Source organism: Recurvomyces mirabilis (genome assembly GCF_035927965.1).
Source record: "Recurvomyces mirabilis strain CCFEE 5264 chromosome Unknown scaffold_39, whole genome shotgun sequence".
In the NCBI taxonomy this organism is placed as follows: Eukaryota; Fungi; Ascomycota; class Dothideomycetes; order Mycosphaerellales; family Teratosphaeriaceae; genus Recurvomyces; species Recurvomyces mirabilis.
This window is the reverse complement of record NW_027041973.1, coordinates 139,064-159,406: the sequence shown is the minus strand read 5'-3', so window position 1 is coordinate 159,406 and position 20,343 is coordinate 139,064. Positions and strand designations below refer to the sequence as shown.

Genomic DNA, 20,343 nt, shown 5'->3' with positions numbered 1-20,343 from the left:
AGGAGGGCAGGACGTCGACCCAGTGTTGACCGTAAGCTTGAGCTTCAGTAGAGCGTGCGAAGGATTTGGATACTGGCTAAAAGGAAACAGGCGAAGATGAACCTGGTTAACAATGCTTTGAACGAGATAAGCCGGCACTTGAACATTTCGAGAAGGAGGCGAGAATAACAGGCTTTCTACATAGGCATGACGATGTACCAGTGGAAGCTTTTTGTGCTCAATGGGTAAATGGAGAACCGAAAATTGGAAGGTGATTTGAAATTAATCACACCACAGATTCGGCTACGCAGTTGACTCCCTGGTGAGCGATCCAAGAATACAGATACGAATATCAAGTAAACGTACTGATATGGTAGTAGTAAGTCATCCCCATAATCTCGCAGGCATCTGTTCTTCGAGCGGGTTCGAACCGTTGTTGCCAAGGCTACAGCTAAGCTATCGCGCCCGAGACACTTCCCAAATCACCCACTTGACCGTTGCAGTACATCTAGCTAACATGGTCGTCTTACTCTTCAAGGATTCTCCTCATCCAGTCGATTATCGCTGGCCAAGCCGCCTTTGAGTTCAATCCCTCGTTTCAGTAAGCATGAATGCCGTCAGGATGCTCTTGATGCAGAGTAGTGGCTAACCATGTCGTCTGAAAAGCAATGGCTTGACTATAGCGTATGTGGAAAGGCCAGAGATGTCTTCACCTGCGCAAGAATAGCTGACACGGTCTACCTCATTTTGTAGGGTATATGTCGGGATGCTTGTCGGGGGTACGTTTCAAGCCTTCATTTTGGTTCTTTACCCTCTTTCTAACTCCTCCTCAGCGTTGTTCTGGGGATTGTCGGCTGACGTAATCGGTCGCAAATACGCATTCAACTTCTCCCTGCTCATATCTAGCGTCTTCTGCATCGTCGCCGGAGCAGCGCCAAACTGGATCGTCCTCGGTGAGCTCCAGGCAAGCCCCTCGGAAAGTTCAAGACGCTAATCAGAATCTTGAGGCCTTTTTGTCTGTCTATCGGTGAGTGATTCTTTCGAAAGACACGCCTATCGAGTGACCATGCTGATATCGTTCTAGTGAGTCTGTGTCCGAAACACTTCTAGATGTACCGTTGCGGCAGAATCAGCTAACATATACTTCCTAACTGCCAGGGCCTTCGGTAAGTTCTGCACCATGAATATGCTGGAGGAAGAACCGTATTGACAGCCAGAAAGGTGCCGGTGGAAACCTCGTCCTTGACACCACTGTCTTCCTGGAGTACCTACCTTCCAAGAACCAATGGTGTGTAGAAGTGCATGAGATCCCACGTATAAAGACCAAGGAGAAGCTAACCTTGGGACAGGTTGCTCACCTTGATGGTATGCTCGCTCTAGAACGACTCACCACCAGTTCAAGCTTGCCTATATCCGCAGCATCCTGTACACCACGCCAGGAGATGGTTCAATCAACTCGCTCGGCTAGGCTGCATAGGATGCTGTGGATGTGGAAAGCGCTTGCTCCAAGTCATCGTATTCCGTCTCGTGATTCTCTTGATCGTCTGCTAATATTGGTGCTTAGGCTTGTTGGTGGGGTTTGTAAGCAGGTTCCTTCCGCTGGAGTTTTGAATGACCCTACTGACCATGTCTACCTCGATGATAAGAGGACAGCTGGTAGCTGGCTTGCTCGCATGGTAATTCACGACTTTGAGATATCAATGGACTTGACTTAATCTTCTGTAGGGTCTTCATTCCGAACTTCTCATGCACGGATCCTACCAAAGTAAGCGAGCACACCACAAGCAACTTATACGTTCTGACGCCAAACCCAGCCACCTTTCGAGAAATGCACGTGGAAGAACAACGCTGGCTGGTGAGAGTAGATGCGCCGAACACTCCCAACAGTTGCTAATTACCTCGACGGCGTTATATATGGTTTACTTCAGGCGGTGAGAAGAAGAAAAGAAAAGAAGAAAAGAAGAGAGAAATGCTAATCGATTCGTCCGCAGCCCTTGTGTTTGTCATGTCGATTCTCCGTATAACGGTGATTAGGTATGATCACTCACGAAGCACAGACATGGGACCGGACTATGCTGATCACGACTTCCAGGCTGAAGGAGACTCCTGTAAGCAACACGTGGTCACACCCCTCGTTGTAAGAGTTGGAACATCTGCTGACCATCTAAAACAGAAATACCTACTCGTGAGGACACCATAAGTCGTAGCTGTTGGTACCACGCACTCAGCTGACATGATCTCTCTCTCACTTTACAGGGCGAAGGCAAAGACGAAGAGGTTGTTGATACCCTCCAATTCATCGCCAAGAAGTATAATCGCCCATGTTCCTTGACACTGGAACGCCTCCAAGAATGTGGCCAGACTAATGTCGGGGGGGTGACCGACCGCCGTGGATCCGTGGGAGCTCATGCCAAACGGCGATTTGGGTTGGGAGAGGTCGCCGTACATTTGCGAGGCCTTTTCCAAACCAAGAAGATGGGGTTGTCCACTTCGCTGATCTGGTTTTCATGCAAGTCATCACCCTCGACTGCACATTTCGTGCTTGAGCTGTCCTTTGGGCCCAGTCGAGCTGCCGTGCCTAAGACGGCTCCCTCCTCTGCATTGCAGTGACTTCCAGCTGACATGTTCTTTCTCCATCACTAGGGCTCCTCATCGGCCTGGCATACCCTCTCTACAATGTCTTCCTACCACAGTACCTTATGACCCGCGGCGCAGCTCTTGGCGGCCTAAGTGTAAGCGATACATGGAGGAACTATGCTTTGAGCAACCTATCGTCCATCCCCTCGCCGATCTTGGCTGGGTTCATGTGCAACAGCAAGCTCTTCTGGGGACGAAGGGGAACCATGATTATTGGTGCCATGCTCACGTGAGTTGTGGATACCATTCGGAAACGGATGCAGCTGACATAATCTTCCTACTTCCCCAGGATGATTTTCTTCTTTGCGTAAGTGAAATCGCAAATGGGACGTGGAAGGATGATCTGTACTAACCACAGCGATCAGATACACGCAGGTCTCAAGCAATGCACAGAATCTGGGTTTCACTTGCGCTATCAGTAAGTTCAGCTCACGGCGGAAGGCGAGCATACGCGCTTGTCCAAAAGCGCAAGCCTATGTCGGCTTCTACTTACAGCTTCTAATTTCCTCCTTATGAGAACCTCGGCTGACCATGTTCACAGGCTTCTGTTTGGTATGTCCACTCCCCTTTCTCTTCCCCACTTCATTCTGGCGTTGCTTTGCCTCTTCCATAGTCCGGAATGCCAAGATTTCCTCTCCGAACAAGCTCGTGAGCTCTGATCCAAGGCATTCTTCTTGAGTAGGCGTAGTGTCTGGGTTGGAGGGCCTTCCTCTGCGCCATACTTGCACGGCGTCCAGAAGCGACCGATTACCAGCGGCCGCCAGCTACTGCCAGACCGATCGATCACTTTGCTTATCCTAGTGTGGTATGCTGATGCACCTCCGTGCCATCTGGCGGCGACTACAAGCGATATACCACCACATGCTGTTGACTACCTGGCGAGCAGCGTCTACGAGCACCAAACCCGGACAAATGCATACCACAGTGCAGAAGTAACCTCAACCTAATCATCCCGAGCCACTCCACATCGAGAGCAGTAGAAGTGCTGCGCTGTCGCCTCTCCACTCTATGCTATTCTAGCCCACCACTGTTCCGCAATCGCAGTCGACCAGGACCATTACCGAGGGTCTGTATTGCGGACAACACCCAAAGCGCTCCCGTGACGCATTGCAGTGCCACGACTTTGCTTACTTCTGTGGCTGGCAATCACAATACGATACCCTGGGCACCACCTCCCGTCGCGACTTCCGCGACCATGCACGACTTCGACCTGCTGGGTTTCCTTCCCATTCTCCCAAAACACCTTAGCACTTCACTACCCGCCCTCCGACTATCTCGCTAACCACCTATACCATGAATAGAACATCTACTACGGTAGGTGAAACACTGGCTTATGCTCGTACGCGATGTGTCGATTGGCTCATCTGTTGCAGGTACACTCTACGCATACAGCCCGGAAGTTCTACCTTCTGCCCACCGCGGAACTGGTAATGGCATCAGTAAGCTTGATTGACTCTAATCTTTGCTCTTTTGCCTGGTTCTGACTTTTGCTCTTAGGTATCGCGTTCAATGCAAGTCACCTCTGTCTCTCGGCTGCGAAATGTGGGACCGTACTGACTGATTTTGCAACATCTAGCGTCTCATGGGTATCATGTCAGCTATCGTCGCCACTTACGCCAACACTTCGACACCTGTTCCAATCTACCTATGCGCTGCACTCTACATCGTTATGGCGATAGTGGCAGCATGCTTCCCGTTCGAGCCATTGGGCCGCAGAAGCTCTTAGATGTGTCTGTGGCTTTGCAGTACATAAGCTGGCTTTTAGGCCGCGAGGTGTTTATGTCAGGAGTGGAGTTGAGATGTGGTGGGTGGGGGGAATGTGGTGAGGCAGAGAAGAGGATATAACTTTGGCGAGAGCCGGACGAGAAAACGCACGGGAAGGAGAGGATCATGATACCCCTTCGCAGCGCTTGAGGTTGGCGCTGTGATACAGTATAGGAAATGTATGATGCTACGGCTTCTTTCACGCACATCATATCTTCACGCCACAGTCTTTGTCTGCGGTAAGTTGGTGTGCCATGGCGTCAGGCTGTAGCGAAGTACGATCGTGAATGTAGCTGATCTGCTTTTGCCTGTTAGTATACGACGGTATCCTTGTGGTTTTAAGTGCCGTTTACAGCCCACCAACCTTTGCCTTCGAATCACAATCCTGAGAATGTTCGTCTGGTCTTGGTCTCGGGTGGCGAGCGGAGATCTATGATTAGGTAACCCAGCTGGAGACTTCACCACTTCACCTCTACTTTCTTCTCCTCTCCCCAAAAGTCATATATATCACGATCGAACCAAGCAATACTCGAATTTTATCTCAGCAAGATGTGATGGTACTGCAGCTGGTATAAGGCCTGTCAACAGTATGGTGCGCCGTGCTACGTCGAGATGAAAATGGAAGTATGTTTGTTTAAGCACTGATATCCCTGATAAATTCCATCAGCTTGGAGGTGACAAGTAGACTATCAATGCTAGGAATGAAAGTGACTCTCTGCGGGGTATCACGCTGGACGAGAGAATCACGATGGGAGGGAGCAGTGGCATCTCAGCTAGACAACATGACTATCCGGGCGGCATACATCCTGCCATCGCCGAATCTCATACGAAGCTCTATGGCATCTCATACTATTCCTCTAGTACAGATGCAAGCCAACGCCAATGTTAACACCCAACAGTTCCTCAACAACCTCCTCAACCTCACCACCGTCTGATCTCACCACTTCATCTATCCCCGGCTTTCTCCGCTCTGCTTGATCATCCCGAACTTCCTCTTCACGTTCAACTTATCCAGCGCCTCAATCACATCTCTAACCTCCGCTGACTGCTTCGCCTTCATCTTCTTCTGCTTCTCCGGCAGCTCAAACGCCACAGCCGGCCACTCCAACCTCCTGCAGTCCTTGAGATACTCCTTTATCATGAGAGGAAGCGGAATCAGACCATCCTCCACATGCTGCCAAACCAGGTACAGACGGCGAATCTCTGACTTATAGCAGCCCAGGATCTTGCTCGTCTCACCTAAGCTCCTCACAACCACCGTATTCTGCTCCCCAAAGATACGCTTTGAGATGTGTGTCAGGCGGGCGGAATGCTTGAATGGTCGAATGAGCGGGATGTGCTCTGAGATCAGACCCACGTTCTTCGTGATGGGGTTGGTGGCGAGGATGTAGTTCTGTACGCGAGGAGGGATCGTGCTGCATCAATGTTTCCAGACCATTCAAATTCATGCAGGCCCGTAGGAAAAGGGAGTGAGATTCGGCATCGACATCCTCACAGGCCTCCGTAGCATCAACAGATGCTTCCAACTCAAGCCACGAGACATAGCCCAATCTCATACTCACATCGTGGTGGTCTGGACAGTCTGTCATGGTCGTTCTTCGCCTAGGCATAGGGTTTCCCTGCTGGCCAGTGGCTTTGGCGAACCAGGAATTATCGTAGGAGCATCGCATGAATGTGGCAGTCCATCTCGAGTCAGTGGCTGGTGGGAGTCGGGCTGTGTATGAAAAATGAAGCAGCTGAACGGAGCTGTACTCGTGCAAAAAACAGTGGGCAGTCTTGGAACTGCCATCACAGAAGATTCGAACGGCCGTGGATAAGTAATGTCCCTCTCTTGCACGATCCTGTCCCCGGTCCGGCCAAGGAGAAATGGTAATCGTGCCGCAATGTCTGCCCATCTGGCAGCTTCCCTCTTGCGCCACTTTGTGGTAATGCGTGCAGCTTTCTACTAGCCGACAGAACGATAGGCACCGCTTCTTGACACGTATCTGCGGACTCCTGACCTTCACGCCTGGTTGACGGCTATTGTATGACGAGAGATTGAGCTTGTGCGGACTTCGGTCGGCAGCATTCCTGTACTGGGTTGTGCTGCAGTGTGAGCTCAATGCGAGGTGCGGGAAAAGCTTTCGAGATTATGCACTTTCACACCCGGAGCCTCATTGTGCACTGATAACGACGTCTTTCGTCTCATTTCATCGTGGTTATTACAGAAATTCTCGGAGGGAGGACGTAGTAGTCTTGAAGTCGAGGCTGCTGGATGGACGGTCGGAGATTTCTGGCGCACCATTCAGCCACATGTGCTGCTTGCAGGAGCCGTCGCAAGACGTTTGAGTGATCGAGGTGGTGGTGGTAGCGGATCATTGATGCAGACATTTGCAGTTGTTAGTGAATACAATATCGCAGTGCGGAAGTCTTCTGGCGGATCTTCGACATGTGCACTTCTGACACGCTCGTGGCTTGTGCACGCGATTGGGAGTCGCTAAATGCTTGTGGTGGACGTTAGAGTGTCAAGAGTATATCAATCAGTACAGGAAGTGCAGTCGTTCAACAAGGTCAACAACGATTTAGCAGTGGACTTTGCGTCAAGACCGACGGAGTTGCAAAATTACACAGGAGTCCGATACCCTGGCGATCGCTTTACTGAAGCTGAGATACGCATAGACAACTACAGGACTCTTTTGACTTATATCCTACCAGTCTACGACCTCGGATTGCTTTACGACATATAGCTTGCCGGTGATTCAGCTTGCTCTCTCGCTTCTGGAGCCGCTGGAGTATCCTGCTGTATCAAACTCAACCAATATAAGTGTCGTCAGAGACCCCATAGCTGCTCGTACTACTCCCAGTACCCCTGCCACCATCGCCTCCATCGTTCTTGCCGCAAACAATACTTCGGAGCAGACCTACTGGCTGTTCGGAACGTCACCACAGGTCGTCTTGACCAATAGAACAGCGACTACGGGATCGGGTAGACCATTACTGACTCGGATCCTGTGCGCTCGTTAGCAGGACGCCAGCACGGGCCATCTTTCGTGAGATACTTGTACTTTTCGACTCGTCCTTCACGGCTTGCTTCCTTTCTCTCTTTGCCTCGCCGGCAACCGCGGCCCAGTCGCGGACAGGAGAGCGCAAGAATCCTTCTGTCCCCAGAGTTGTCAGTCTATTGCACTGCAGATTGATGACTCTTGGTCAACTCTGCCCGGGGAGTTGAGCGGCGCAATTTTTGATTGATCTTCTCGTTACTCAATGGCGTAGCAACCTCAAACTTGTACGAATGGTTGCTCGCTAGCAGCAACATCTTTTCATCAGAGCCCAAGTCTTGTACTTGACGCTGGAGAAGAGTGACCGCTTGTAATGAGCATATTGATGTATCCCTCGATGGACTTTGACGCGTATTGCTGAGCCATGTGTTGTTGTTGCAGTATGTGCATGCACGAATAGCCACAAATAATTGGTAAGATGCGGTGCTTCACGACTGACTTGCATCCGCAGCAACATGATGTTCGAGATTGAACCATGACTACGTGATACGGCTCCATCTGTAATGGTAACATGTATGAATTACCTGAGATCCTTCGTAACTACAGCCTCGATCGTTTGGGCGACCCTCGTAGCCTTGAGAGAGCTTGAATTTGTCAAACAGCCGGCACATCAATGAAGATCAGTCAAGCGCAAATAACCGCCATGTCAAGTTCCACTTAAGTATGATCATCTCTGGCGTCGTCCCTAAACAGTGAGCTCTTGGAAGTGTGAGCGCAGACTCTCATTTCACTCAGATCGAACAGTACTGATTCCTTTACCTCTCCGCCAGCATCACGATATCCGTATCCGACAACGCCATCCTCCGTCACGAACCATCAAGAGTCTCCGGACGGTGATCTACGAATTGGCCGGGCTTCTGCGACGACACGTAGGATGTGTGGTATACCGCGGCTTGGTACACCTGGGCGATTTTCCGAAGCCCAGGAAAGACTGTGATGATACGCCGCTGGCGCGGGATCGATAATGCTTACAATGGAAGCCTGAGATCGAGGAAGCCAGCCTGATAGACCACAGATTGACAAGACGCCATTGACCAGTCCAACTTCAATGGCGCGTAGCTCATTGTCTCGCAATAGCAGCTGCCTTTGTACTGGAGCTCGGCTGTACACGCATCAGAACAATACTCGATATTGACGGTTCGACGACAAAGAACTGCCTGGAGCGTTGGCTTTGAGATTTCGAGCTTACCTGCTGGCTTCATGCTCCGACACTCCTTGCCGACGATGTGAACAGATCTGTAAATCGTCACGGCAGTTTTAGCCACACTCTCTCTTCGCATGGGCATTATTGCGGTTGACATAAAATACAGTCACTCAAGAGCAGCCTGGCGACGGCACAGGAGAAGGCGGGAGCATAAACAAGTAATGGAGTCCGCAGTGTGGCGCTGGCGGTCTGCAAATGAATGTGGTCGAGTGACGATACAAGGCAACTAATTCAGGCGCAGGAAGATACAAGAGATGAGTTTTTGGTTGAGCAAGTATGATCAAGCAAACGGCTTGCGATCAGCCTTGCAGGTCGTCGTGCGCTTCCTTGGTTGGGCTCGAGCGTGCTCCAATCAGGCGACGGGACAGCCGGCAGCAAGGCCAGTATGGGTAAGCAAGATAGATACGGCGTGTAACACCCGGGTTCAAGATGAGTCGTACGGTCCAGTGAAGATGTATTGCGGTGTCTCATCGTCCTTTCATGTGACAGCGCTGCACGAGAATCAAGACAGCCCACCACCTCGCGCAAAGCCTCCACCTTAATCCGACAATCTTCCAAACAGCTACTCAAGCTTCACTTATTCGCAACAGCGCAAGACCAATCGAGTACTTGACAATCTGCACCGCTCGGTAGTGATCGATCAGTGGGCCAGGTCGTAGAATATAACAGTCAACACATCGTCCAGTAGCGACACCAATCTCACCGCGACCGCTCAATCATCCTCCACTCCTAGTGCCGCGGCGCGACTTAGATACGACTACGGCAGACCAGCGCTCGATAGCGGCAATGATGCTTCCAGACCATCCAGTAGAAGCAATTCGAGTATTTGCACGACTCCACAGGATCAAGATACTGGCGTCAATCAACCTCGCCCACGACAGCACCAACGCACTACATCCCGCCGATCATTGGCCTCGCCGATTCCAAACGAGGCGCTGCAGACAGCTTCACCGAAAATCACCAACGTTATCGGAACCTCCCTCGATTCCACAAAGCGAGCTTCATCGTCTCCTCAAGGTCACGAGGATGGACCCAAAAGTACAATGGGCGTTGGCGGGAATTCACCTCCCACCGGGTCATATACCCATCACCCAACAGCTCCAGCTCCAGCCAGTATGGTGGAGAAGCCACCTACAGGCCTAGATTCATCACTTACTGCGGGTAACACAGGTTTGCCAAGTGGTACAGCATTCTATATGAACTACTCGTATAATCTGGATATGCCAGACCACTACCTCGTGGACGACGATCTCGGAGATGGGGAGTCCAATTCATCGGAGGACAGCAATGGAAACGAGAGTCTTAACATGCCGAGCTTTGAAGAGTACCGGGATCATGCCCTGAAGCCTCCAGCTAGTCGGTTTGGCAAGACCAAGCCTAGATCATGGCGCCGAGAACTCGAATAAATCTGATTGATGGAAGACGGAATGCGAAAATCGACCGCAATTTGGCATACGGACATTGCAATATTCCACTGTCAGTTGTGTGAGGTAGCAGCTCGGACGGATGGTCGGCAAAATGGGAGGAGGTGCTTATTTGTGATACAGGGATGCTTAGACAGGATAGTGTCTACGATACTTAGTGCGTATTGCTTGTGTGATGGGATGGTAAGGTAGTGTTCAAGTCGAGCGAGTGAAATGATGTTGTGAGCGATAGACTGAGAGTTCCGACACTGGACGCATCGGCCAGTCCTACTTTTCATAGTCCAAAGAATTAGAGAAACAATGGCACTCGCCGTTGGTACTCACGCTACCACAGAATGTTTCTAGATGATCGACTCGGCGGATCGAATGCCTCGAACCATCTTTAGCTGTCTGTCTTTGGCTGTTCACTTCGCCTCTCTAGTCATGTGCGAGTCTGCCTAATGTCGAGACGTGAATGTGCACTAAAGTGCTTCCAAAAGGCGGCTGAAGGTATAAAGTAATCGACCACTCTCCAGACAACCGCAGATTTGCTTACAACTAACCTCTCGCAGGCGTCATCAATACAGACCGACTCGAACATGGCCGACTGCTGGGTCCACGTCAAGCGCGATGTCCTCCTTACGCACCTCACTGTCGACGAAGCTCGTGCTACTGACTGTCCAAGTTGCCTAATATGCCTCTCCTCAAACGACGAAGCTACGATCGACGAAGCGATCCTGGTCACTACTTCTCCCTGCCAATGCGACTATCGGAGTTAGGGTGAAAGTGGCAACAAAGCATCGTGCTGGTTAATCCATCGACGTGCAGAAAGACGTCCTTGAGACTGCTCAAAAAGTACTGAAAGCTCATCGGTAGGTTCAAGGTCTCCAGAATCTTGATCTAAATGCCCCCAACACGTCATTGGAAAGCTTCCATTCTCGACCCAAAGACCTTCGCATAGGAACTCGAGGCTTGACAATAATATGTCAGTGATCGTATCATGCGCCGTCGTAACAACCGCGCTCGCTTGAGCTCCGGTAAAGTAAGATCACCGGGGAGGGCGCCCAGTGCCCAGACCTGTTCACGCGCTATCTGCTGACTGTGAGAGAAAAGGAGCCGGACGATCCAATCGTGGAGGAGTTTCAGGATTGGCTGATCGACCACCCATTGATAGCAGCGGAACTCTTCAAAGAAGTTCAAGAAGTTTAGGAACTACTTGTAAGACGTATTGGTCACGGCGAAGCGAGGAACAGAGTCAACTAAGCAAGGTGCCAGCGCAACGTATGGTTCGGACTGACCGTTTTCGATGAGATATCTGGTGACCTTCGCGAGGCAATAATTCGAGGCCGGACACAAGGAGTATGCATAGTAGCCGGCATTAGAGGCGACGAGGTGGTTATGGCAGAGTGACGGTGCGTAAGTACTAGCACGTGGGTGATAAGGATTCGTTGCGGGGACGGGAGTCAAGATCATGACCCATGTTTGGGCTTTCTTTGTACTGAACCAAGCGGGATCTCGCTCTGTGTCGGTCCAGAATGATCTCATCGCAGCAGGGTTGTACTCCTGTCAGGTCCATATTCCAGACCCATCGTCGTCCACCATGGAGTTTATCCGCCGATGAATCACAGCGGTGCGGCAGATATTTGCAAACCTCCATGACCAGTATATGTAAGAGCTGAAGATTGCTGGGATATGGTCTGATCGTTACTGTATTGTCTAAATATCATCCGTGAGTAATACCTTGCCGCTTGGCCCAACATACTACGACAGTAGACTATATCATACACTTCAGAATCGGTCACAGATAGGGAAAGCTCTCCATACGCACTCGTCTGATTGAAGAGAATGCATATGGACTATCGAGATCTTGATTTGATGTCATAACAAGAGATCAGACTGTACTGCATCAGTAGCTAGTCGGATGAATGCTGAATAAACCCCCAGGTAAGTGGTGGTCTTCTTCGACTCGTGTCGACCTGTCCTTTCGAGCTGCGTCCTGGTAACCACATGCTCACCACCTCTTTTGCTAAGATATGTCTTGGCCTGGTTATTCTTACTTTGTCCGCGGATAATCGAGAGTCTGCTAGCTAATCCTTGGTTATCTGAGTCGGATAATGGTACTATTGATCGTGGATGTACTCTCGGCGTCTATCCCGAATTCTTTGATTGATTGCAAAACATGCATTGATTGCCTGTCCGTTATTGATCGTTGCAATTCAGTAGCTTACGGTGGTCTTAGATCAGCAACGACTTTGCTATTGTTCGTGGCAATCTGCTATTGACATGTGAAGTGAATGCTCTGGCTTGCCGGGACTGCCAGTGTTGAAAAAGACTGTATATATACCTGCCACTGCCGCTTTTCAGACTCTCTCTACAACAGCATCATAAACACACATGATATATACACATATCACCACATATCAACAACATCAACAATGGCACCAAACACCCATCTCCCATGGCCAAAGCAGGGCCTCATCACCAAGGAGGAGACCGAGCAATTCCCGCACCTTGAATTTCTCCCCGCGACCGCATACCCTGGACTCTACTACTGTATCACTCCGCACAAGCACGGTGTTCAGGGACCAGCCTACACCATCGACGGGGACGGCAACATCGTCCCAATGCAGCGGCCACCATCGACTACTGAACCCGTTGACGATGACCGAGAAGAAGAGGGAGTCGTAGGTCATGCTAGTTCTTCTATCCATGGATTCTACTAATAACTGATGCAGGAAGACGGCGAAGAGCCAGGCGACGGAGACGATCAACAGCCATCTGGCAGAAAAGGTCGCAAGAAAGTGCACAGCGACCGTATGAAAGCGGCATATCACCTAGCAAAGTTGCACTATGCCGCTATCGTTGGCAGCAGGGATAGAGCCGAAGCAGCAGCAAAGGTCTTCAACGTCGTCTGCAGGGCCGAAATTCGTAACTTGGGTCGCGAGTCCTTCTCATACACTGCACTCGAGTCCACGTACCAGCAGAGTACCCATGGGGGCCCACCGAGGGTGGCTCATTGGCAGCGAATCAAACAGGACATCGATAACGGTGTGTACGACGGGCTGAGAGCAGAGATCGAAGAAGCTGCGCGGCAACTCTGAACGACCGTTGGTGAGAGGTGACATGACCTATTTGGCATTGTGCTGTGCACGGATTGAAGGCAGAGGCTAGCTACAACGTACTATGTCTTGTTGCCTCGTTGTATAACGTCTTCAACATCACTATCGTCCAATACCCGATCTGCAGCTTCCTTCTTACTAATACAAAGTACGTAACACGCATATTCACAATCACGGACGGTTGAATTATGACTTTCTTTCTCAAAGCGGAAAGCACGCTGGCACATATCTCCACGTACAGATCGAAGTGTCGAGGAAGCTGTTGAAGACATTGATCCCTGTACTGTAGCTTGATTGTGAGATCAAAGCCACTATAGCACAGACAGACGATCAAGTACAGTCACGTACACCACGACATTACCCTGCATCTCTGACTCGAAGCATGACCTTGCTGTTGCTGTGCGACATGTTCTCTTCTATCAATCAATCAGCGTTGGCCAGAGTCGAATCCATGCGATGAAGTGAATTCAGCACGACCTGAAGAAGCTACGTTGTCATAGCATTCAGCATACGTCCTATCCGACTCCATGAAGCGCTAATTGGCCTAACAGGAGCTTCTTTCTTGATACGAGAGACTGTACAGCCCTAATGGTAACAATCAGTATCCACCAAGACCAGTTCAGCGTCACAACAACTGACCACAGCATCTCGCAAGCCCGGCTCTTGTTGATATCAGCGGCTCCAATATGTTAAGAAACCAATCAAGCAGTCGTCGACCTCACGTACCTTTCCTGAGGAGACGGGATTAGCGGCACCGACCGGTCAAGTTTCGCTGGCAGACCAGTATTCACGATACGGTACCAAGTCCGTGGGCTCCATGACAGCCAACAAGTCGGCTGCGGCTGCTTCACGACACAGAAGTCGCAAGGCATCGACGACCCAGGAGTTTAAGATTTAAGGCGGCCATGGCAAAGCCGAAGTGGCAGCCTGGGGAGGAAAATATCCCAAAGGAGCTGCGTTCTCACAACGGCTCTGGCTTGCAAGAAGTACCGGATTCGGGCAAGAGAGAGTCTGTTCGCGAGCGCGTGATCGGCGATGTTGAGCTGCACAGCAGTGCTGCGAGTGCCAAGAGACGCAAAGAAGAAGTTGATGATCTTCTGAAGACAAAAGCGCACCGTGGTGGACAGGGCTGGGATGCGTATACTGCGCCGCACGTCAGTACCGATGGTGATGAGTCGGATTTCGAGGCAGCGATCAGTGATAAAGCGACCTCTACGCCAGACGAAGAGCTTCCACACTTTGTCACTCCATTTGTGATAGCTCAGGACACAGCGACCGAGACGACGGATCATACAGGACCTTTTCACGATGGTACGCTCTTGAACGAGCTCGATGAGGCGAGCATGGAGACTGGAGAAGGGGATGCAGGGATTTAGAGTGATCGAATCACTTCGATAGAGATCAAAAAAGTACTCAAGCTCCTGGAGGACTACCATTCGGTGTTGCTCCTGGTACTCAGTACATTGGCAAGCGGAGTTTATGGACCTGGTTGTGTGCTTCGCGATGCTACCATCGAGATCGTCCCATACAACATCGAAGATAAGTACTGCGATGTGCTGGATGAGATATTCGAAGACCAGCTTCGGAAGCCGATGCTTGAAGCAGTCCTCAAGCAGCCATGCATCGCGCTGCCGAAGTTGAAGACAGCCTCGACATTGTTTGCGACCATCTGATGCAGGCTGTGAAAGAGAAGACTCTTGTCTCATTGCCATGGTCGCACGGTGAGTCTCACTCAAACGAGACTCTGGAGAACATGGAGTTCGAAGACTGGGATCTCGGGTACCTTGCTGAGTCGTGGGAGAGGATGATGGAGAAACTCGAGGAAGCTCTGGAAGGTTAGGACACGGGTAGCGAAGAGAGTGATCATAGAGCCCATATAGGGCAAGATCACTAGGTTCGTACTCCGGTTGGAGTATCATAGTGATGGGGTGTAAGATCGCCCGTCTCATGTGATAATCAATGCTGTGGAGAAAAGTCTCTATCGTCAATAGTGTTCTCAATGTCCCGTTCATTCCTGATGCCAAACATATATCTCGTATTCGTTGCCTACTTCAAATGCTCGTTACGATCACCACGTTCGGCTTCGCCAATTTGTGAATGAAAGTATTGCAGCCGCATATGGAAGGCACATCAAGCTGGCGCAGGCCGTCGACGAGCCCTTGTTCAAGCACGGCACGTATTGAATCACTTCGCGAGCTTCGTTATAACACATGCACACCCTTCCATACGCAACCGATAACCACTGGCGCTCTTGTTATACAATCGCCGCAGGATTGAATTCGTATCTAGTCGTCAAGATGCTCGAGTTCCAGGCACAAAAGATACTGCTAACCTGATACACACAACCGCTATGGCGGCGCCCGCTGCCAACACAACCGCTTTCTCCTGGGCCAAAGTGAGCGGCTCGTACGACGTCTTAATCACCCTCTTCGACTTCTTTCATCTCAGCGATGATCAACGCTACGAGGTCTTTCGCCGGGTCGCCCTACCTGAAGGCGAAAGATTCGGGAAGGATGTGACATTAGCAAGCGCAACTTTTTCGAGCTTTACTCTGGGCGTGCTGAGCCAAATCGACTATCTTGGAATCGCGCAGCAGATCTGGACAATCCTGGTGAGGATGAACACAAACAGAGGCTTGAGGCTCGAGTGGCCGTACACGAGAAGCTACGCCAAGGGCTGGAAGAAATGGGAATCTGGAACGCTGACATGGACCTGGCTTGGGAGGATGAGCGAGAGATCGAAGACGGGTCTCTAGCATGGAGGAAGAGCGTTCCGTTACTACTACAGATCCGCAAGACGCCGTTACGAGCGGACCTAGAGACCATGGCGGTATCGAAGCCGAGCACAATCAAAATCTTATCCTTACGAACAAAGAAAGCGGAGGATCTACCTCCCTTCAGCCCAAGCATGTCGACAAAGGCACGTACAGCAAACAGCCCCCCATGTCAAGCGGCATGTCTCGTCATATTGGTATCAACCAAGACACCAGGACCGCAAACCATCCGTTCAGTTATGTCTCCAGCTTTTCCGAAAGCTCTCAACTTCCTCCACTACATACAATCGACACCTCTTCAGATTTCACATTTGCGGTTCACGGTCATCAGAACACACCCACCAGACACTCGCAAGCCACCTCCGAAGGCGCAAAAACGTCTTCAGCCGGGTCAAATAACTCCGACAATCTATCTTCAACAATGTCTCTTCCACCGTTGACGATATGTAAGCTCAACATGGTCCATCAACGAGACCTGAGCTGGCACGAAGGTACGCCTATTGCTCACCGAGCGAGTTACGTGTCTCAAGATCAAACAGCTTTCCATCGTGGTGGTCCAGTCTTCAGAGTGTCCATTAATGGCCAGTGGGAGGACGTTATGATCTGCGGTGGATGCTACTACTGCCAGAATGGCAAGGAGCAGACAGACGCTCCGATACCGAAATTGGAGGAACTCTCAAGTCAAGCAGCCAAGTCTCCCACACAAGGTCTTCCGTTTGTGCACTCCGGCGAAGTTCACATCGACAGCAGTGGCTCGCGTCCTTCAAGCAAATTCCTCGGCACCGCGCGCAATTGGCGTCTCGATTATCCAGCCATGATGAGAACCGACATCACCTTCACCCGCGGTACGAGTGTTGTGTCCAATGTAGCCGCCATGCAGTGTATTAACAACACCTGCAAAGTCTGCAATCCGGACACAGAGATGGATAGTTTGTTACGTAGCTGGCAGCCGGGTGGCGAGGAGTATGAGAAGGACCAGGCCGAAAGGTTGAAGTATGATCAAATGAGGAGGGATTATGTGGCTAGCGTGAACGCAGAGGTGGAGGTGAAGAAGATCACCAAGAAGGCTGCAATGAAGTCAAAGGTAGAAGCAGCTGCACAGGCGAAGGCGATGAAAGGAAGCAAGAAGAAGTAAGGAGCCAATGGGAGACGACGTAGACTTCGCATCACTTCTTTGTACCCCTTGGAGGATAGCCGTCATTGTATCTTCGTTGAGGCGGGAAAATAGTAAGTATAGACGATAAGTGACGTCTTACTAGTGTGGTTCATCTTGAAAGAGGAACGATCGTGCTGTTTACTACAGCCTCCAGCGAACATATTTTCACATCAATCCTAGAGAGTCATGGTGATAATATGGTACTCTAGGTTGATATGCCAGCTAATTACCATAACAATCATTCTGCGATATGCTACTGCAGCTTTCCTTTCTTGTCATTCAGTCTCACCTCAGATCTGCCATCCTTCTCGCCTCAACAATTTCAAGCAACGGTTGCTAGCCGTGTCCAAACAGCACTCGTCTTTAATCGTCCAGCTCTGACCGAAAGTATTGGCTAAGACGATGCCATCCTCGCCAGCCGTTTCTGCCACAACCTCTTCATCTCGTCTGACAATGACGTGGCGGAACACCGTCGTCCCGTAAACTGTACCCTTGGTAGATATCCTCAGCGCGATTATCCTCGCGGCCCTCACAACAGAGTTGTCCAGCAAGAAAGCAGGGTGTCTACTGCTCGTGACCATTCGATCGTCTTCGAAGACTACTTCTTCGCCATTGACACTGTGTCTCCAGACGTCCAGCCGTCCTGTGAAGCTGAGCATCAAGCGCCCCCGCAATGCTGTCGACTCCTGGTTGATTGCTCGTGAGGTCTGTAGCAGGGCGATATAAGTCCGCTTGATCTGCTGGTTGGATGCAGCTTGAGCATCATCGATCTCTGAGACGAAGAACTGGCTACCGACGATTTGGTGGACGAAGTAGCGAAGACATTGTGCCTCGTCTAGCAGGAGTTTGTAAATGTTGAGCCGCATCTCAGGCGGTATAGTGAAGAGCGTGAATGTTTGTGACTCCATTGCCGTAGACTGTGGTGAGGAGGGTAATGGAGATAGCGCTGACCCGTTGCGACACTCAAGTATCTGCAGCTGTCTGAACGGCAGACGCATACTGATGGTCTGACTAAGCAGTGGTCTGCACAAATCCTGTGCTACAGCTGCAACTTTTGCACCTCTTCCTACAAGCTCGCCTGATCAATGAGAAAATAGTGTAGCGCTAATCGGTGTGATGGTCACATGGAACCTTCCACCAAAGGACCGATAGAACGGACAGGACGACGATTGCCAATATCTCCATCCTACGTCGTAAGAGCAGCGCCTTTGGGAGGTTAAGAGTCCGAGATCGAGCATAGCAGGCAGGGAGCGGAAGCATCGTTCACACCCACTTCGAGTGATGTGAAAGCAACCAGCAATATTACTATAGTCTATGGGTGATATGAGATGTCATGCTGTGACCAGCTCGTGTAAGGATGAAGGCGAAACTACCACTGAGTACGGTCATGAGAGATGATACTGCCTTATTACCATATTATCACAGAAAGGTGAAACGTATAGGCAACGCCGGTATAACACTTTCCGAGATGCCACATGCTTCCCTTCGAGGTCTCCTTCCAATCGCAAGTCCGAACGCCCGAGTGAAAAGCAGATCGTGGAATCCATATCCGATATTCATGTTGTGGATTTGATTGTGACGAAGGCGTAAACGCCGTCTTGGATAAATACTCATGGCGACAGTGCAACAAGCCTGTCTCTCACAACCAAAGAAGACAAATGAAACACACCTCTCGTACTTCTTTTTACATAGTTTCGTGTATACGCCTTTCTTTCGCTGACGAGGATGCTCCAGCCTGTTTTTGCTATCGCACCTCTTCTCTACCATCTATTGACTAGGCCTAGAAGAAGGTGCCCGCTTGTGCCTTCCTGCGAGTCTTTTGATCGATCAGCCAATCCGGTCGCGCCGTCGATAGCTGTCGTGACACCTACCGCTAGGCACACTAGCGCGGATCGCCTCTACTTAATCACTTTCTGCATCGCTCAACCGCTCGCTTCCTTTCATCAACGGTTTGTACCTTTCAAGGACCAACTTGATGACAGGCAGAGTTGAGTCCTACCTCTCGTCTGTATCAAGATCGGCATTTATATGGCTCCTAGATCAAGATCTTTCCCCTTCCCCTTTCAATATTGCGAAGTCAAATACCTGCGTTCAGGAGCTTATGAACGGAGGCGCAACCTTTGCATACATCTCATGTAGCTCGTACCACTCCCAACCTGTATGACTCCATTCAAGTCGACCCCAACATCGTGCGTTACTGATGTCTTGATACAATACAGTGCCGTCGTTTGTATGAAAACCCGGCCTGTCAGTAGGCTCGCCTGTCAGTAGATCCGCTGGTCACTGATCAAGAGAGCGCATTGTGAGACCGACAATCGCGATGAAGAATGGCGCTACATCACTCAATCGACCGAGGACTACAGCTACTACGGCAGACAAAGCGACCCGAAAAGATCATCCGGACCCATACCATATGCCGATGTTGTCACGATCATAGGCTAGGCGCAGGAAACATCAAGAGTGACAGTCGGGATCTAAAGTGGACCAAAGCGACGATTAGTACAGATACTCGGCAAGAGAAGATATACGAGTCTGTCTAGTAAAAAGCGAGGAAGAATGTGACATCTGAGGTTAGTACAACAGTCGGCTCGGTGGACCAGCCACCGGGCTACGATCAATACGAACCCTTAAAACGAGTCACCCGGACCAAGCTCCCGCCCAAGAGCAGCGGAACTGAAAATTTGACCCTCAAAGTCGTCCACATCTCCAGCATCCAGCCCTTCCTGCCCATCTGTCATGTAACGACCTATAAGGTCTCCCAGCATATCCACTACGACATTGATATGAGGGTTCAGCTCGGTATCCAGCCGCTCAAGCCTTTCAACAAGGGCTACGATATCCCTCATCTGAGATTCTGGCGTTCGCAACAATGCTGCTCTCCCAAGGCTGATCTTGCGGCAGTGGATCGATAAACGCATTGGAGTCGTCCGAAGCACGGCTCATGGCGTCCTCGGTCTCATTCTGCAGGAGCTCATCAGTCGCCTCCATTTCGTGCATGCGGTAGACCTCAAACCGAAATCTGATAGTGGCACTTCACGAGTGTCGAGGACAGGATGTTTAATTGAAGGACGAGAGGATATCTGCACCGCTTTTCAAAGCTGCATCTATATGGAGGAATTGTTCAAGGACAATGGCACGGGTGAATACAATGAGTCTTTGACGATAGTCATTCTATTCTGGAAGACAGAGTTCTCGTTCTTTGTAATCTAATCTCGCTCAGTCGGATGTCATCTCCTATCACCCGCTATGAGAAAGTCGACACCAATTACG

At 50.5% G+C, this 20,343-nt stretch overlaps 8 protein-coding genes across 8 annotated transcripts; 6 read left to right on the top strand and 2 right to left on the bottom strand.

The window, feature by feature from the left end:
- Nucleotides 1-1,984: 1,984 nt before the first annotated feature.
- Nucleotides 1,985-3,275, top strand: FGR2_2 (Major Facilitator superfamily; the record flags this gene model as incomplete). Its single annotated transcript, XM_064842952.1, has 5 exons — nucleotides 1,985-2,013; nucleotides 2,072-2,087; nucleotides 2,236-2,542; nucleotides 2,623-2,845; nucleotides 3,230-3,275. The coding sequence occupies 5 exons, from the start codon at nucleotides 1,985-1,987 to the stop codon at nucleotides 3,273-3,275; spliced, it is 621 nt and encodes a 206-aa protein (XP_064689515.1).
- Nucleotides 3,276-3,909: 634 nt separating this feature from the next.
- On the top strand, nucleotides 3,910-4,342 carry FGR2_1 (Major Facilitator superfamily; the record flags this gene model as incomplete). Its single annotated transcript, XM_064842951.1, has 3 exons — nucleotides 3,910-3,930; nucleotides 3,990-4,055; nucleotides 4,193-4,342. The coding sequence occupies 3 exons, from the start codon at nucleotides 3,910-3,912 to the stop codon at nucleotides 4,340-4,342; spliced, it is 237 nt and encodes a 78-aa protein (XP_064689514.1).
- Nucleotides 4,343-5,329: 987 nt separating this feature from the next.
- Nucleotides 5,330-5,969, bottom strand: LTS14_010274 (uncharacterized protein; the record flags this gene model as incomplete). The annotated part of the gene is made up of 2 exons (XM_064842950.1): nucleotides 5,330-5,773; nucleotides 5,943-5,969. The coding sequence occupies 2 exons, from the start codon at nucleotides 5,967-5,969 to the stop codon at nucleotides 5,330-5,332; spliced, it is 471 nt and encodes a 156-aa protein (XP_064689513.1).
- A 3,696-nt stretch (nucleotides 5,970-9,665) lies between these two features.
- LTS14_010273 (uncharacterized protein) lies at nucleotides 9,666-10,028 on the top strand (the record flags this gene model as incomplete). The annotated part of the gene is made up of 1 exon (XM_064842949.1): nucleotides 9,666-10,028. The coding sequence occupies one exon, from the start codon at nucleotides 9,666-9,668 to the stop codon at nucleotides 10,026-10,028; it is 363 nt and encodes a 120-aa protein (XP_064689512.1).
- A 2,432-nt stretch (nucleotides 10,029-12,460) lies between these two features.
- On the top strand, nucleotides 12,461-13,126 carry LTS14_010272 (uncharacterized protein; the record flags this gene model as incomplete). Its single annotated transcript, XM_064842948.1, has 2 exons — nucleotides 12,461-12,709; nucleotides 12,761-13,126. 2 exons carry the CDS (start codon nucleotides 12,461-12,463, stop codon nucleotides 13,124-13,126), a joined length of 615 nt encoding a protein of 204 aa, XP_064689511.1.
- Nucleotides 13,127-14,049: 923 nt separating this feature from the next.
- LTS14_010271 (uncharacterized protein) lies at nucleotides 14,050-14,817 on the top strand (the record flags this gene model as incomplete). Its single annotated transcript, XM_064842947.1, has 2 exons — nucleotides 14,050-14,455; nucleotides 14,543-14,817. 2 exons carry the CDS (start codon nucleotides 14,050-14,052, stop codon nucleotides 14,815-14,817), a joined length of 681 nt encoding a protein of 226 aa, XP_064689510.1.
- A 677-nt stretch (nucleotides 14,818-15,494) lies between these two features.
- Nucleotides 15,495-17,052, top strand: LTS14_010270 (uncharacterized protein; the record flags this gene model as incomplete). The annotated part of the gene is made up of 2 exons (XM_064842946.1): nucleotides 15,495-15,891; nucleotides 15,941-17,052. The coding sequence occupies 2 exons, from the start codon at nucleotides 15,495-15,497 to the stop codon at nucleotides 17,050-17,052; spliced, it is 1,509 nt and encodes a 502-aa protein (XP_064689509.1).
- A 311-nt stretch (nucleotides 17,053-17,363) lies between these two features.
- Nucleotides 17,364-17,981, bottom strand: LTS14_010269 (uncharacterized protein; the record flags this gene model as incomplete). The annotated part of the gene is made up of 1 exon (XM_064842945.1): nucleotides 17,364-17,981. One exon carries the CDS (start codon nucleotides 17,979-17,981, stop codon nucleotides 17,364-17,366), a length of 618 nt encoding a protein of 205 aa, XP_064689508.1.
- Nucleotides 17,982-20,343: the final 2,362 nt, after the last annotated feature.